Raw genomic sequence first — 17,702 nt, 5'->3', positions numbered from 1 at the left:
TGGAAGGGAAGAGTTTGAGAGTCAAGGGGTAGATTTTTGGTTATTTTTTATATAGAAGCTGAAACCCCAGGAGTAGATGAGATCTCATGATCTTAAAGCAGTTAGCCAAGGAAAAATCTCCCTTTGAATTGTGCATACTTCTCAGCTTCATCAAGGCACTGACATCACTCAAAACAGTTACACAGACTTGAACCGCTAGATGAGGCACAAACAAAATGGGTCCTTCTTCTGTTGCCACTGCCAACCTTTAGCTTAAGGAAAAGCAAACTGACCTACGAACCAGGCAACCATGAGTTTTAGATTCTCTTCTCCTAACTGGTGTTAGTGCTGCACATTCCACAATCATTAACATTGAGTAAGGTCTCATATCTGCAACATAGGAGGTAAGAGGATACAGAGTCACTGCTAGCAGAAAGCTGTAGAACTATCCTCTCTAATATGGCAGCCCCAAATCTCAGCTGTATTGCCTCTCAAAGAATCTGCCAAAGCTAGATGCTCAGGTATGTTATCTGCAAAACGGGGCCATTCCTGTATATATAACCACTGTTTTAGCATGTTATGTGGCAGGTCCAGAGAGGATAACAGCCTTCTGACACTAATAAATAATGTAAGTACTTTTTTAGCTCAAGCGGTAGAGGTATGCTTCCGCACTGAACTGTCCTAGGTTTTAACTCTGCTGATAATCCAAAGCAGTTGGGGAGGGCAGGGGGGCTGCTAAACTTGCACACAATATATTTTTTTCATTTTTAAACTAGGAAATCACAGAAAAATATTAAAAGATCATTGAGGTTACCAACGAAGCACTCTAAAGTTAGGAAGTGTCAAAATTAAAGTTGCATTTATAACTTTAATCCTCTCCTATTGTACGTATGCATTTGAGATAGTCTTTAATTATATGACAGTACACCTGAGAGAAATAGGGCCAATGACCCATAGTGTGCCAAAGGCTACGTCTACCCTATGGACCTTACTCTATGGTACAGCTGTGCCACAGTAAGGTCTCCTGTGTGGCTGCTTTATGCCAGCAGGAGAGAGCTCTCCTGCTGACATAATTAAACCACCTCCAACGAGCAGTGGTATCCATGTCGGCGGGAGAGCATCTGCCACTGCAATAGTGCTGTCCACACCAACACTTTTGTCAATGAAACTTATGTCAGTCAAGGGTGTAGTTTTTTCACCCCCCTCACTGACAAATGTTTTACCAACAAAAATGCTAGTGTAGACATAACCAAATTGATCTACCCACAACAGCCAAAAATCCCTCCTTGCCTCAAAGCAGCACTGATAACTCAGACTATGGCTATGTCTAGATTACAGAGGCTGTTAGCATAGCCCCTTAGCCTAGATGCAGTATACACCGACAGAAATAGCATTTTGGCCAATATAGGAACACCACTTCCCCTGAATGTTAGCTATGCTGACAGAAGCCCTCTTCTGTTGGCATAGTTGTGTCTCACACCGGTGGTTTTGTCAGCATAGCTATGTCACTAGGGGGTATGTTTTTTTCGTATCCCTGATCAATATAGCTATGCTGGTGTAAATTTTTAATGTAGACTAGGCCTATTTCATCTGCAAAGCTAAAAAGCACCAACGGAGACACAATGCTGTAACCAAAAGAGAACAAAGGAACAATAAAGTTGCAGAAATAACATCAAAACTGGATAAAAAAATTTGCCAAGGCAATAGTGAGCTAGACAGGAAACTTCTTTTCTGAACAAAGTCAGAAGGAACTGAAACCAAACACTGCAAAAGGTATTAAGACATAGGCAGTTGGCCTTCAAATGGGGCTGAACTACCAGTGCCTCAAAGAGAAAAAAAAAATCTTTTGAAAGCTAGAGGAATCACAGCTTGTGCATGCTAGGGAGAGCAGGAATCTAGTCAACGTTTTGTTTTTAGAGAAACATTTTAATGTAGGAAAGGGTTAACAGCTTTGGGAAAAGGCAAGATTAGTAATAGGATAAAGTATAAAAATTGAAAAGAAAAATTAAAGGCTGGACTGGGATAGAATATAAATTAGGATATTTTATAAAGAAAAATACAGTAAGTGAAGGCTTCTGCACAAGGGTTTAGAAAGCAATAACCTGGGCAAAGTGGAGAATGGTTTTGTTTTGGGTCTGGTGTTTTTTTTGTTTTTAAAATGCATCGTCTCACCTATTGTCTTTGTTAGACTGAAAAGCTCTTCTGGGAAAGTACCATTTATGCATACAATGCTCATACCATTCTGCTATTATTATTGTCATAAATATCAGAAGACAAAAAGTCATGCACAGGTTTTTGGCTTGTCCCACTGCTTATGCTTTCCAGAAATTATTTTAAAATGCTGTTTACACCAGTGGTTCTCAACCCTGGGTTCAGGGCCCTCTGGGGGGCCATGAGCAGGTTTCAGGGGGCCACCAGGCAGGGCCAGTGTTAGACTTGCTGGGACCCAGGGCAGAAATCTGAAGCACCATTGTGTGGGGCTGAAGCCCAGGGCTCCCAGCCCTGCCACCTGGGGCTGAAGCATGAGCAACTTAACTTTGTGGGGACTCCTGCAGGTGTGGGGCCCCAGGCAACTGCCCTGCTTGCTACACCAATGCTGGTCCTGGCTTTTATATGCAGAAAAAACAGTTGTGGCACAGGCAGGCCATGGAGTTTTTGTAGCTCATTGGGGGAGCCTCAAAGAAAAAGGTTGAGAACCCCTGGTTTACACCCAAAATTTAAACACGGGTGTTTTTAGTCTTCCCTAGGAAAAGAATGGCAAAATAATTAATTCAAGTTACATAGTGATGAAAGCCATTTTAATTGATACAAAGTCAGAAGAAACAGCAGCTGTATTGTGGCTTGGGAATATCTCACACTTAAACCATGAAAAGTGCTTGACCTTAAAGACTAAACTCAGAGCCGAAAAACACAGTTTTTAGTTTTTGTTTTGGAATTTTTCATTACAAGTACACCCAAACTAAAACTGTTGTTCAAACAAATGTACAGATCAAAATAGGATTCAAACATTTATTGTAATACTCATTCACTAAAAATGTGAATATACATAGAATAGCGTCATCAGTATTACTGTAGATTAACATTTAGGTTAACATTTGGCAAGTCCAAACGAAACAAAACTGTTAATTTTTGTTTCCTTACAATGCAAACAAATAGTAAACTGGGAATTTCAGAGAAGTAACAAGGAGGAAGAAATGTGGGCAAATGAGAACCCTTCATCTATCTTTCATAGCCTGCAATAACTTTTCCTCACAGGCCTGAGGTTTCTTGCATTCTAGACAAACAGCAATTCAGATGAATTATAAAACTCTGATATTATTTGCTTATTTGAACAAAAACATTTAACATGTACCAAAAAAGCAAAGCAGGAGGAAAATGGTTATTGACATAAAGGGATGATATCCTACAAAGACAACAAAAAGAAAGGGTAGTCTTATAACCAGCCAAATAAACTAACTGAAAACTGGGAATAAACCTAGTCCTTATTCACACTTGTTGATTCATTAATTATAACTTACTCCAAATTATAGTCTGTTTATCTTGACTTTTCTTCCCCCACCCCCCATTTCCAGTCTGGTGATTTTGTATATTATATACTTTGATGAAATTCATCATATTGTTGTAGAAAAATAAGTAATGCTAATTTATCCAATATTTTCTATAGGAATCTAATTACAAAACTGTGAGGGGGAAAAACTACAACAGTCATGGTTAACTGTCATCTCTTCACCAGCCAACATTAATCAAGCATGGTGAGGTTCCAGTCCAGCCCTTCAACATAATGCATAGCAGCTGTGTTGATGGAAGTCTGTAGTGCTGTAGCCCTGCAGTGAACAAATAATTGAAGATACAGACTCATTCTGTATTTAGTTAAGAAATTAACTAAAACTGATAAGGTCTGGAGAAAAGGAAGGCATTAGAGGCTCCTTGGCTCAACAGCACTATATAATTCTGAGTGCATTTATGCTCTAAAATGATCCTCCTTTAATACAATCAACTTAAAAGTAGCTGTTTACAAGAAGCTTTAACTGATACCAGGAAGGATACTGCTTTATTTCCCATCCACCCCACTGTGCCTTCATAGTCCTATTGATCTTTTACTTTGAAACAGACCTCTTAAACATCTGAAGGATTGTCTTTTGCTTATTCTTGGTCAACAGTGATTGGATATCCTTTGAGTCACAGCTGTTGACACAGTTCAACACTTTTCCTCCTCTGACACTGGGCGATTTCATCTGGAGCTTGCTGGGAGGCTGCCTATTCTCACTGTGGGAGCTTCTTCGCAGTTTCCGATGACTCATTTCAGTCTGGCTCTTGGGAGATGTCGACTCACTTGCCATCTTATGACTACCTCTCCCAGTTGGAGATTCCTCCAAAGATGGAGATGCTTTAGGACGTAGAAGGTACTCATCTGGAGAGCCTTTCTTTCGGTTTAATGTCTTTTGCTCCCTGTTTATCTCTCTCTGAAGTTGCAGAGCCAGGAGCCTGTCTTGCTCCTCTTGCTTACGCCTCTCATAAAGCTGCTTCTCCAAATCTATATGCATTTGCACATTAAGATCATATACCTTCTCCTCTTGGTCTTCATAAGTTTCTGGAAAAGTTTTCCTCCTTTTATCAATTAAGCATAAATCAACTGCTGCTTCAGTTGGAGATTGAGATTTTCTTTTTGGAGTCTCCTTACTATTCTGTAACACATTTTGTTTCTTTCCTTCAACTGAGCAGTTTGCAGCCACTTCCATGAGATTATGGGATGCATCCCTGTTCTCTAATTTGCCAGACGTCACAGAATCAACTGCTTCCTGAAGAGAAGAGCTAATTTCTGCACATTTTTCAAAATCTATATTTTCTGTACATGTAGAGTTATCATTTTCAAAGGCACTTCTGGCTACCTCTCCACTGGAAGAAGAAAGTCCAGTATCAGGCCTTTCCTGTTTTGTGACATTGAGAAGTGTATTTGTAATTTTATCTACCTGATAGTTTGCTCCTGACAGACCTTCCCACTCAATGGGATGAGACCCCACTACAGGAGAGGTATTTAAATAAGTCAGACACGATTCTAAAAATGAATCCTTAACATTTCTGTCTTGAAGAGTGGAGAAAGTTTGTGGAGACAATGTCGGCATTTCCTCTCTATCCTTTTCTTGCCACATTAAGATATCCTCTTCAGTGCTATTATTTTCCTACAGAAAAGATAAGGCAAAACTGAAAACAAACCGATCAAATACAGCTTGGTGAAAAGTTAATCTTCTATAAACTTTTACTTCTGTTCAGAAATGTTTATTGTCCTCTGATAAGCTTTTATATAAATAGAAAAGTTGATAAAATAAAAAGCAAGTTTCATTTCTGTTGGCTGCATTAGCTCTGAAAGCTAGAGGGTATTAAGTTGGATTCTTTTCTGGTCTGTGCACCAACAGAACTATTAACCAAATCACCATTGTACAATACTTGTTGGGGATGATGCACAAATCAAAATGAATACAAGCTTGCCTTCCAGATGCCATGTTGAGTTTGCAGTTAGAATATTTTTTTTGGTCAGAAAAGTAGAGGTCTCATACATAAGGAGAAATTACCCCTGTTTAGCAGACCTTAACAGTGAATTTTCTGGCTCCAACACTTGATATCAGAGAATCAGAATACATATTTGGATCTTGCAATTTTTCACAGAGTAACAAAAATATATTTTGCCTAGTCAGTGATACAGATTGTCTGGATGAAATGCTTTCTAAGGCTTTCTGAAATTCTATTTAAATACAACCTTTACCTTTTTAAGATGACAGTGTATTCATTTTTATGGCTATATATGTACTTCCAGTCTATATACCCTCAACAAAAAGAAAAGAACATGCAACTACGAATAAATTGTGCCATATATAACTTCAATATGGAGTGATAGATTACCATAGAAAAGGAGTTATTCCTGCCTTTCTCTGCTTTTTTAGAGAGCGACATTGATACCGAGGCACAAGGTGATTTTGGAGATAGATACCTTAAGGGGGGGAAAAAAGCACATAGTAAGACAAAACTTTAAGCATCAAATTAAAGTCTGAGAGTCCTCCACATTTCTCTGAACCTTCAGATCAGTGTAGGTGAGTGTCCCACTATTATCTTTCACATTATCCTGTGCTGAAATACTGTAACATTCAGTAGCTTCCAGTTACCATAAATTACGCCCCCCCCCAAAAAATGTATGCTAAAAAAGTAATGCAGATCACCAATAGAATCCAAAAATTAAGCGATAGCTTATTTTACAAATGAAAAACCATTTACGTATAATCATTTTGAAGGTGATTTATTGCATCAACAAGAAACAAATGCTTGGCATTATACTTTCTAAGCCTCCTTGAAGCCATGAGAAATAGTTCATATTTACTTTAAAAGGCAACAGTGATTACCCAGCGTGGCTACCAGCCACAGCTGGAGGACCATAAAGGGTCAAGTTCTCTGATCCTAACTGGAAGACTGGATGGCATACAAGTCCATAAGGTCTGAAGAACACTTCTCTGAAAAAGTGAACTTAATAAAGAAAGGTTTCAGAGTAGCAGCCGTGTTAGTCTGTATCCGCAGAAGGAAAAGGAGCACTTGTGGCACCTTAGAGACTAACAAATTTATTTGAGCATAAGCTTTCGTGAGCTACAGCTCACTTCATCAGATACATCTGATGAAGTGAGCTAGTGCCACAAGTACTCCTTTTCTTTTTAAAAAAGAAAAGAAGTTAACAGAAACCGATCTGCCAGGAACAGAATTAAAGCTGAGTAACCAAAGGGGCCACAGTGATCAAGTTTAAAGAATATAACATAGAAGAAATTCAGCCTAAGTAGGCCAATGAGACTACAACAGGATATCGAGGCAGAACACAGTGATCTTAAAGTGGGGTTACAATCGAAAGAGTCAACTATGCAAAGGCGGCACTTGTTATTCAATAGATCTACCTGTATATGTCAAATCTTATCTGTTTACTGACATTTTCACTATTTGCACTGCAGCTACAGGAGAACAAGACTGATTCTATTCTTGTCCATAAATCAACAGAATTACTAACCGAGCTCCAACTGCAGAATCTCTATTGCTATGTCATGTCAGAGTAAGAACCCAGCTTGACTTTCAGATTCCAGGTTGAATTTGCTCTACTGACAATTAGAAAATCCATCTTTTTATCTGTTACCTGAGCAAGTTTGATAAGGAAGTAGTTGAGAGAATCAACACAGAATGCCAATGTGCTCTTTTACAGGGGCACATTTCAAAGTTTAGCCACACTTATTTCTTTCCAAACTAAAAACCATATTTCTCCTTTCACATGCTGTGTATGTTGTGGAAATATACCAACAAATCTTGGACAGAAAGCTGGATTACTTACTTTTGGATGTCTCCAGAGTTGCTTGATTTGTTCTTTGTCTTGCATGAACTAATTGGAGATGGGCCAGACATGTGACTGTTTGCAAGTAAAGGAGTGCTGAACATGTGTTCACCGGTAGACTTGTTCTTTAATGACAGAAAACATACAGAAATTAGACAAAATTGAAAATAAGTGTGCTTCTGTACACAGGATTAGTTATTTGCACTAATTCTTTGGCGCTAATAAGAAGTATAAATAGGGAACCGCATTCAGCATGCATTAAATTTATCTGGAGGCAGTGATATCAGGAGAAGAGGAGTTTTTCCATTAGTGATAAATCCACTGTTTTTCATTAGTACACTGGACCCTTGCTAGAACATGGGATTTGGGATCCATGCACAGTACTGCGTTAGAGCAGGGACTGCGTTAAAATGAATTGCAATTAAAGTAATTTGAGGATCTATGGCCGCAACCATGTTATATGCGAATTTGCACTATTTAGATGTGCGTTCTAGTGAGGGTCCAATGTATTACCACAAAATGGCAGGTTACATCAAATGCAACTGAGGCATGTACATCCCACATCTATATATATTTCAATGGTTAGGATTCTTCTAAGTTACTCTCTCTCAAACAATGCCATTGCATTTTCCACTCCTAAACACAGGCTACAGACATTAACCTCCTCCAAAAAAGCATTTTTTACATGATGGGAGGAGAGAGGAGCTCCTGGTATCCAAGAAGGTGGTTACTATGGATGAGATTTTAAATCAACTACTGGTAAGCACTTCAAAAAGTGGAAATTTTTATTTTCTCCTCTCTTTTGTTGGATTTTAAACTTATTTAAGCACTGAATATTTAATGTTGGGTTCCAATATAAAATTTGAAGAATTTTTTTGAAATTCTTCATAAGGATTTTTGCATATGCTCTGGAAGATATAAAGATCACTCACTTTGAGAAACACACTGCTCTAATGGCCCCTAGAGCCAAACTCACCAGATTGATACTCAGCTCCCATGCCAGCTCTTCATCTTGTTTAAGCTGTTCCTCCATCTCTCTTTGCCTTTCTTCTGCCAGCCTGTGCTCTTCTTCTTCCTCTGCTAATAGCCTTTGAATATACTCTTCACTTGCTTTGCTCTCCTCTTGTTCATGTGCCCGCCTCTCTGCCTTCACCTGTAAGAAAAGTTTCTAAAATATCTCAAATTAAATTTCAAGTGAACCTGCAGACAACACATTAATTACACTAGAACCTCTCTATCTTGCACTTCATTAATATGAAAAAAACACACAAAAAGGCACTCTTCATGTTCTCAGCAAAAATTTAATAGCAGAGTGCTGTGAAACTTCACTAATTTTAGCATATATACAGGATGCAATCTAGGATACTATTAAGTATTAAAGAATCAAGTACACTAATGAGCTACCTTTTAATTCTTGGAAAACTGCATTTTCAAACTTGCTAATTTGCAGGATTCAGTGATTTGCAAAGGGTCTCCCAGTCAGTGTGAAAAGGTTATTTATCTGCAGCTAGAATTCTCCAAATACGTGTATCTACAGAGAACCTTGAGAAAAACATGTGCCATGATACAGCAGACTGGAAACCATCCACATTGCAATGACTGCTGAAGCTGTTCATTCTCTCATACAGCCAATCATTTAATGCGGGGATATGGAAGACGGCATAGCACTCACCTCTTTCAATTCCTTTCTAACCCATTAGAGCATCAAAAGAACTCTAACATAGTAGGGTGGGTGAGTATGGCTTTCTTGAGGCAATATACTGAGAACTCCAGTTATGGGTTAAAATCTTTTCTTCCTTTAGGAATTACCTCTGCAGACTTTCTTTCTTGGGAGATCAGGCAGCAGAAACCATCCCAGTCAGACTAAAGGCACTGTGTTTATTCTGCATTACTTGACTACAGACTGGAAAAGCCTGAACAATAGAGTGGAGGTGTAGAAGTGGCCCAGAGGAATGTTTTAAGGTGCTCGTGAGTGTCTGACCTTGGCAAACCCTCGCAGGGCTCTGGGCCGAAGACCGGTGGAGTGGGAGGGCCCAGGCTCCCCTACCAACCTCTAACCACAAGGCACCATCTCTTTCAAGTGCCAGCTATTACAACCCTTCTCCATTCTTCCATCAATGCCAGCCTTGACATCCCTATAATCTCCTTCCACACATGCTGTAAGAGGAAAGTCGCACATGATCACTGGGCTCACTCAACTTCCTTGTTGCCATATGAAAAACAATGCAGCCATCAGGAAAAGGTGGTACAAGAACATTCATACATTGGTTCAAATCAAAAATCTATAAAACATTATTAGTACCATGTTTAATTCCATTTAGAAGGGTCCTAAAGTCGAGAGTAAAAAAAGAAGCAAGTGATCGAATAATTCCTGCACTGAGCCCAACAATTTGTGGTTAAACAAGAGCATGTCTTTAAAGAAACATCCAATCTTTATTGAAAGATGAAGATTGAGAATTAGTCACCTTCCTTGGTAAACTATTCCAATGGCCACCTACAATGACTTAAATCAGATGTACAATTTTCTTGTTTGAATTTTTATAGCTTTGACTTCCAGACATTTGATATTGTTTTGCCTTGTGTGCTAGATTAAAGAGCCCAGTAGTATCTCTCCCTGGATAGCGTCTTGTACATCATGATCAAGTCACCTCCTAACCTTCTCTTTAATAAGAAAAACTGAACTCAAGTCTGTCACTGTAAGGTGCGTTACCAAACCTCAAAACCATTCTTGTAGCTCTTTCCTCTTCAAATTTTCCAACACAGCACCAAACTTACTTTCTATTTTAAAAGAAAGAGGAAAGTTATTCTAATTAAATAGTCAAATACTGGAGTTATTCTATACATACAAGATTCAAATAAATCAATAGTCAAGGCAGTTACTACTTTAAACAGAATTTTCTAGACTTACCTTGCTAATCTCTGCCTCATATTCCTGTCTCAGTTCCCCAGGCTTGCTTAGCTGATGCAGTGGTTGGGATATGCAAACTAATCCAGAGAAAAAGAGAAGGGGAGTGTGGGGAAAACAAAATGATCACTTTAGATAGCTCAGATTTTTATGGATTCTTTTCATACTACAGTTCATTACAATTTCATATTATCCTAGTTTAACTTAAACCTAAAATATGCAGAACACAATCATATCCAATACTGTACCTTAACTTAACTGTGCCCACCTAGTGGGAACATGCAGTATGTTCCAATTCAGTGAAAAAGCAAATTCATCTCTCAATCACTTCCAGCTTCCCTCACCCTCTATGACAGGGGTGGGCAAACTTTTTGGCCTGAGGGCCACATCGGGGCTCTGAAACTGTATGGAGGGCTGGGTAGAGAAGGCTGTGCCTCCCCAAACAGCCTGGCCCCCGCCCCCTATCCGCCTCCCTCAGAACCTCCCACCCATCCAACCCCCCCTGCTCCCTGTCCCAACCCCTATCCACACCCCCACCCCCTGACAGGTCCCCCGGGACTCCCACGCCTATCTAACCTCCCCTGACCATCCCCCCCGACTACCTCCCCAAAACCTCCACCCCATCCAACCGCCCCCTGCCCCCTGACTGCCCCCCAGGATTCCCTACCCCTTATCCAACCCCCCGCTCCCTGCCCCCTTACCATGCCGCTCGGAGCGACATGTCTGGCAGCCACGCCACCCAGTCTGAGTGAGCTACGCTGCCCGGCAGGAGCTTGCAGCCCTGCCTCCCAGAGTGCTGGTGGCACAGTGAGCTGAGGCAGCAGGGGAGGGGGGACAGCAGGGGAGCGGTCGGGGGCCAGCTTCCCCGGCTGGAAGCTCAAGGGCCAGGCAGGATGGTCCCACTGGCCAGATGTGGCCCGCGGGCCGTAGTTTGCCCACCTCTGCTCTATGAGGAAAATCGCCAGGCTTCCTTACACTGTAGGATAGTGCAGCATGAAATGTAAAGATCTTAAAACTGACCTTCAAAGGGGGCGGGGGGGGGAAAGAGTCTGTGCCGTCTTTTGTTCTTTATAGTATATAAAGACAGCCTGAAATGTGTGTTGCTCTGTTGATTTGAAGCTATTTCACGAGATTCTCGTTCTTCAGCGCTAAAAATTCTTGACTGGATAGAACTCTCAAAGCTAATGTGTTGCAGGGCTTCACCCCCATATATCAACAGAGGGAACATTCCCATCCTGGATTGGCAGTGATACAGCCCACTGGTGTCCTCAGATGTCAGTTTCTTTTTCAAACAAAACGGAAGAAATTTATCAATTCACAGCTGTACAGGTAAAGCCACTAAAACTCTGATGGCAGTGAATGGACAAGTGAGATTCCTGTAAGAATATTATTTTCAAAGAAGCAAAATTAAGTACGTCTCCCTCCTTCTTGATGAAGGATATGATGCCCTGATTACTTGTTTGAAATTTCTGGAATATCAGGCTCTGAAGGTTCTTAGAGCAATCAGAACTGTCCTTATTTTGCAAACACTAATGTGCAGGTTTCATCAGTGGAGCAAGTTCATAGCATGTGCCTATAATTTTATCATTGCCTGATCTAGTATGTATTGTTGATCTTTTTATTAAATGGGACATTTCTTGAGCTATTTACTTTCCAAAAGTAAGAATCCTTTCCAAAGCCTTGGCTGGGACGATTTAGTTGGTGTTGGTTCTACTTTGAGCAGGGGTTGGACTAGATGACCTCCTGAGGTCTCTTCCAACCCTAATATTCTATGATTCTATAATCATGACATCTTCACATGAAGACAAAATCGGTATAAAACAGCCACAAATAGCCAGGAAACCCAATTTAAAACCAAGAGACAATCTGTGTTCCTGTTGCAGGCTTTACTTGGGGCCAGCAGGCCTAGGGTGCAGGCTGCAGTGCAACAACCTCCCATAGTTTTGGGATTCCCTTGTCAGGCAGTCTGAGGGCCTGGCTGTCAAGTTACAGTCCGTCATCTCCCTGTGCTTCCTGGGTTCTCTCAGCCAGCCAGCAGAGGAGGGAAGGGGTACCAAGGTCCTCCCTCTCCAATGGGAAAGTGGTGAGGAGACAGTCTCAGACAGTCTTAGCTAATACACTAGACCAGCCTCTCCTGGGCCACTTCCTACATCTCCTGTTCTCTCTTTGGCTAGGGGTGCAATCTCCACACACTGCTTCCCTCTCAGCAAAGAGTTGCTCTAACAGTCTCAACAATTCAGATAATCATCTGGAGCTTCCCAGTTCACTTTCAGTGTCCAGTTGTTTCCTCTTGTTGGAGTGGGAGAGAAGGGGATGAGGCCTCTGGCCTCCTGGTCAGATCTTACTCCAGTCCAGACCTTTCCCCTGTAGATCGCTTTGTCCCAGAAGCTACAGGACCTTACGCCTGGGGAAATTCTGCGCCACTGCACAATGCAGAATTTTGCAGAAATTAATGGTGTATGTGCAGAATTTCCTTTCGCCCACAAAAATGGGCTGCAGTGCTGCTGGCCACCACTAGGGTCTGGTGGACCTGGAAGAGCCCAACTTTCACATAGAAGATACTGCCCATCAGTCTCCTGAGCAACAAGTCTGTCTTTTGATATTTAAATACAGAACAGCAAAGATACTGAAATAATTTGTTGAAAATCCTGAGGAAACCTCAGTAAATAAAATCAACTGATGTCAGTGAAAGCATTCAGCCCTCCAAAACTATTTGGTTGGAACTTCCAAAGTGAATATGAAGTTGGAGGGTTAAGACCCAAGGCTGAGAATCCTGAGGATGATGATATCTAAAGAATTTTTTTCAACTTATTTTACCTTAGAAATATCAGGAATGTCAAGTTTGGTCTTCCCTGGTTTGGCTGAAGAATTCATTGTGGTTCTCCAACACATATTGACCATAATAGAAAGGATTGATGGGGAGGAAGGAGAGTTAAATCACTGATATTAACATTTTCTCCTAAATATTTTACTTAATTAGGTGTCAAAACAACTAAGTTTTAAACAATCTAAAGGAAAGTCTACACTTAAAACGCTGCACTGGTACAGGTGTGCTGCTGTAGTGCTAAAGTGAAGATGCTCCTGCGCTGACAGGAGAGCTCCCCGAGGGGAGGTAGCTATGTTGAAGGGAGAAGCTCTCATCTACATGGGAGTTGAGGTCGATATAATTATGTTGCTATGGGGCACAGATTTTTCATTCCCATGAGCGATACAGTTATTCCGATATAGGTCTGTAGTGTAGGCCTGGCCTAAATAAAAATCATTCTAACTCTCAGTTAACACGTTTCACTTCCTTATGATTGTGATGTCTATCCTAGTAGTTGTCAGAACCTTGTGCTCGAACCCATACCCACTGTTTTGTTGGGAAGTAGCCTAGGCCATCAGGCCACACCGACACATTAGATTACAAGGGAATTCACAGACTTGGTGGGCCAACTGTCAGGGTTCCATGACCTGCTTCTTGACTGACCACAGGATCTTGACCCTGATTGGTTGGTGACTATATATATATATATATATATATATAAACTTACCGCCTCCCTTTTGGCCTTGTCTGAGCAAGAAGCCATTGCCTGCTAGTTGCTACTCAGACCCACCTGACCCTGCCTTGCCCCCCTTGACCTCATCTGGCTGCCTCGCCCTAACCCCAGCACCCTCCTCGCTTGGATTAGATCTTCCCTTTGGATTAGATCTTCCCTTTCCCCTTGGATTAGATCTTCCAGCGGTCCCTTGTGTTAACTCTGACCACTTGGGACTACCCACTGCCCTGCCCGACTCCCCGCCATTCCAGTAGTCTATCCAGCAGTCTCCCAGGCTGTGACCTGGTGTCAGTAAAATGTAGACAGGGCTTGGGTATTTTTAACCATGTCACTCATACTATGTTGGTAAATAAATAAAAAGACCCAAGCACCATTTACATTCACAGCCTCCTTTATTACCACTACTGGCAATTTTCCTTGCATAGACAAGATGCCCGTTTTTTGTGTAAAACACAAAACAAAAAAACAAATGTGCACTTTTGAAAAAAAACAAACATATATGTAGCTTGCCTTCTTTATATTACATAAAAAAGGGCACAAGCTCATTTCTTTCCTTTGCAAATTACCTTTAACAGCAGCAAACTAGCGTGAGACTGCATTTCCCAGATGATTCAATAATTTAGCTGCGCCAGCAATTACTTTATAATCTCACTTTATGACATCCAAGCTCACTAATACCAATTACTTTGCTACGGCACAAACAGATACAAGACAAATATCATTTTACTTACTGTCCTCTTCCAAATCCTGTCCATTAACTCTGCGCTGGCATTCTTCTGGGTAATTCTTTTGAATCCTTTCCCACAGTTCCCAATTGATAAGAGTATTTTTGCGGGCATTATATCGTGCCCAAGAAGAGACCCGCCGGCGGCAAAAAGGGCAGTAGAGACTTGCCTTCTCTACCGTCAACTGGAAACAAGAGTTACAGAGTGTGTGGTTGCATGGCAGGGTCACTGGCTCCACAAAAATTTCCATGCAGATTTGGCAAAGACAGTCAGTCAAGGAAAGCGGAGCCTCAGATTTCTTTGACATTTTGATTCCAAGCAAAAGGAGGTTAATGCAACATCAGTACCTGAAGCCAAAACAAAACACACATTTCTTAGTTGGTACTATCAAGAATACAATTTAAAACAGAGTTTAAAATGTTTGCTGAATAATGTATAAAAAGGCTTGCGCTATCAAAACGTGTGCTTAATCAGCTATTTTTGTTCATCACACCCAAGATTCCAGATTTGCAGAGTAAACCGGAAATCCTTCTCAAAGTCATCCTGAAATGACTAAGACTACATCAGCAATCCATGTTACACAAAATACTTGGAAATGAACTGCAAAGATTTGCACAAATCCTAAATGCTTTATTATAAAATTCCAAAATAGAGGGGGGAAAAAAATTATGCTGGGCTTGAAAACTTAGATGTATCCACTAGCTACGGTGAAAAATACTTTTCCCAACCCACCCCTTTTCCCTTACAAAGATATGCCCCTTGCAACGCCACTTGTGGGATGGGGAGTATGCTGAACACGCAGGTGAGAAGCCAAGCCCATTTCCCCAGCCCCTCAGTTCAGGGACAGGGAAGGTATTGAGATTTCTACCAGGGCGATTCCCTTAATTAAATGGCAGATGAAATTCAATGTTGATAAATGCAAAATAATATTGGAAAACATAATCCCAACTATACATATGAAATGATGGGATCTGAATTAGCTATTACTAGGGCCCCACCAAATTTACAGCTGTGAAAAATGATCTCCCCTGTGAAATTTGGACCCCAGCCAGCGGCTCCTCTCCTGCACATGGCTCCAGCTGCTAGTGCCCGCCAGGGATTGAAACAACTTCTTCCCCTGCAAGGCCACTCCAAGGGAAGGTCAGATCCATCTCTAGGATTCTCCCCAGCTGCAGGAAGCTCCACAGATCCAGCTGTTATACCCCTCCTCCCTGCCCCAGAGGCTGCAGCTCCAGTTGTCACCCCTATGTGTGGAGAGGCTGCGGTTCCAGCTGTCAGCCGGCCATGGGGAAGGGAAACTGCAGGAACCAGACCTACGGTAACTCATCCCGCAATATCCTGCAACCCTCACTTCTGTGCTGCTAGTGGCTTTAGAGATGGGTGCCCTAGCAGCAGCCTTCCCCTCTGGCTGCCTAGCTCTGAAGGCAGTGCTCCTGCCAGCAGCAGGGCAGAAATAAGGGAGGCAATCCCACAATCCTGCTACAATAGCCTTGCGACTCCACCACCGCCACCTGACCACCTTTTGGTTCTGGACCTTTACGGTTACAACACCGTAAAATTTCAGATACAGTAACTCCTCGCTTAACGTTGTAGTTATGTTTCTGAAAAAGGCTACTTTAAGTGAAATGATGTTAAGCGAATCCAATTTCCCCATAATAATTAATGTAAACGGGGGAGTTAGATTCCAGGGAAATTTTTTTCATCAGACAAGACATACACACACACTCTATAACTTTTAAACAATTTAATACTGTACACAGCAATGATGATTGTGAAGTTTGGCTGAGGTGGTGAAGTCAGAGGGTGGAAAAGGGGATATTTTTTAGGGAATGCCTTACTGCTAAATGATAAACTAGCACTTGGCTGAGCCCTCAAGGGTTAACACATGTTGTTAATGTAGCCTCACACTCTACAAGGTAGCACAAATAGAGGGAGGGGAGACTGCATGGCAGAGAGAGAGAGAGAGAGAAAGACACCATTGCCCCCACTCTAAGTACACGGCCTTTTTAAGTAGATAAGCAAGTTGAGACAGCAGCTGGTGCCAGCAAGCTCCCTCTGTCCTGAGCCCTGTCGTGTGTCCCCCCTGCTCTGATGAGATGGGGTGCAGGAGCAGAGGGGAGGGGGACACCCTGACATTAGCACCCCTTTTTGTCCCCCGCACAGCAAGCAGGAGGCTTTCGGGAGCAGCTCCAAGGCAGAAGGCAGGCAGGAGCAGCACACAGCAGTGTGGAGGAGGGACAGCTGAACTGACTGGCAATTGACAGCCTACTGGGCAGCTGACACACAGGGAACAGGGAGCTGATGGGGGGGCTGCCTGCCCCCCCTGGTTCCAAGCCCCAACCAGCTAGCTCCAATGGGCTGCTCTTCCTGCAAGCAGTGGACAAAGCAGGCGGCTGCCAAACAACGTTATAAGGGAGCATTGCGCAACTTTAGACGAGTATGTTCTCTAACTGATCAGCAACATAACAACAAAGCATTAAAGCAGGCCAACATTAAGTGAGGAGTTACTATGTAAACATCTGAAAATGTGAAATTAACTAATTTTAAACACGCGCACACACACACACACACACACACACACAAATTGACCAAAATAAACCATGAATTTGGTAGGGCCCTAATAATAAGATCATAAACTATCATAATACCACTATACAAATCCATGGTAGACCCACACCCTGAGTACTGCATGCAGTTCCAGTTGCCTTATCTCAAAAAATACATTTTAGAAATGGAACAAAAATGATTAAGTGTACAGAACAACTTTCATCTAAGAAGAGATTAAAAAGACTGGGACTATTCAGCTTGGAACAGAGATGACTAAGGGGGTGTATGATAGATCAGGGGTTCTCAAATTGGGGATCATGACCCTCAGGGGGTCACAAGGTTATTACATGGGGGACGCAAGCTATCACCCTCACCCCAAACCCTGCTTTGCCTCCAGCATTTATAAAAAAAAGTGTTAAATATATATGTGTTTTTAATTTATAAGGCGGGGGGAGTGTCGCACTCAGAGGCTTGCTGTGTGAAAGGGTCACCAATACAAAAGTTTGAGAACCACTGAATTAGTAGGACTATATATTTGAAGCCACTTATTCCACACCATTATTGGAAAAGATGAGCATTCTCTCCTCCCTCTTGCTGTATTTCCCGGGGGAACGTTTCCAACACTGTACATATTTTCTAGCCTCTGGTTTGAG

The 17,702-nt window shown here is 41.8% G+C and overlaps 1 protein-coding gene across 15 annotated transcripts in view; it reads right to left on the bottom strand.

Annotated features, from left to right (window-relative positions):
* Positions 1-2,760: 2,760 nt before the first annotated feature.
* The window catches only part of RNF168 (ring finger protein 168), a 30,480-nt gene continuing 15,538 nt past the window's right edge, over positions 2,761-17,702 (bottom strand). For 6 of the 15 annotated variants that reach the window (XM_043492713.1, XM_043492714.1, XM_043492712.1 and 3 more), the window contains 7 exons: positions 14,509-14,849; positions 10,242-10,318; positions 10,109-10,111; positions 8,310-8,501; positions 7,334-7,458; positions 5,878-5,965; positions 2,761-5,159 (listed from right to left, as the gene is read on the bottom strand). In XM_043492713.1, coding sequence (XP_043348648.1) covers positions 4,077-5,159; positions 5,878-5,965; positions 7,334-7,458; positions 8,310-8,501; positions 10,109-10,111; positions 10,242-10,318; positions 14,509-14,809 — 1,869 coding nt within the window. In that variant the 5' untranslated portion in view covers positions 14,810-14,849 and the 3' untranslated portion in view covers positions 2,761-4,076. The remainder of the gene's footprint in view (positions 5,160-5,877; positions 5,966-7,333; positions 7,459-8,309; positions 8,502-10,108; positions 10,112-10,241; positions 10,319-14,508; positions 14,850-17,702) is intronic. The other 9 variants (XM_038415359.2, XM_043492723.1, XM_043492721.1 and 6 more) reach the window with 3 other exon arrangements.

The sequence above is a fragment of the Dermochelys coriacea genome, chromosome 9, assembly GCF_009764565.3.
Source record: "Dermochelys coriacea isolate rDerCor1 chromosome 9, rDerCor1.pri.v4, whole genome shotgun sequence".
Taxonomy (NCBI): Eukaryota; Metazoa; Chordata; order Testudines; family Dermochelyidae; genus Dermochelys; species Dermochelys coriacea.
The sequence above is the reverse complement of the archived record's forward strand: the minus strand, read 5'-3'. Positions and strand labels throughout refer to the sequence as shown.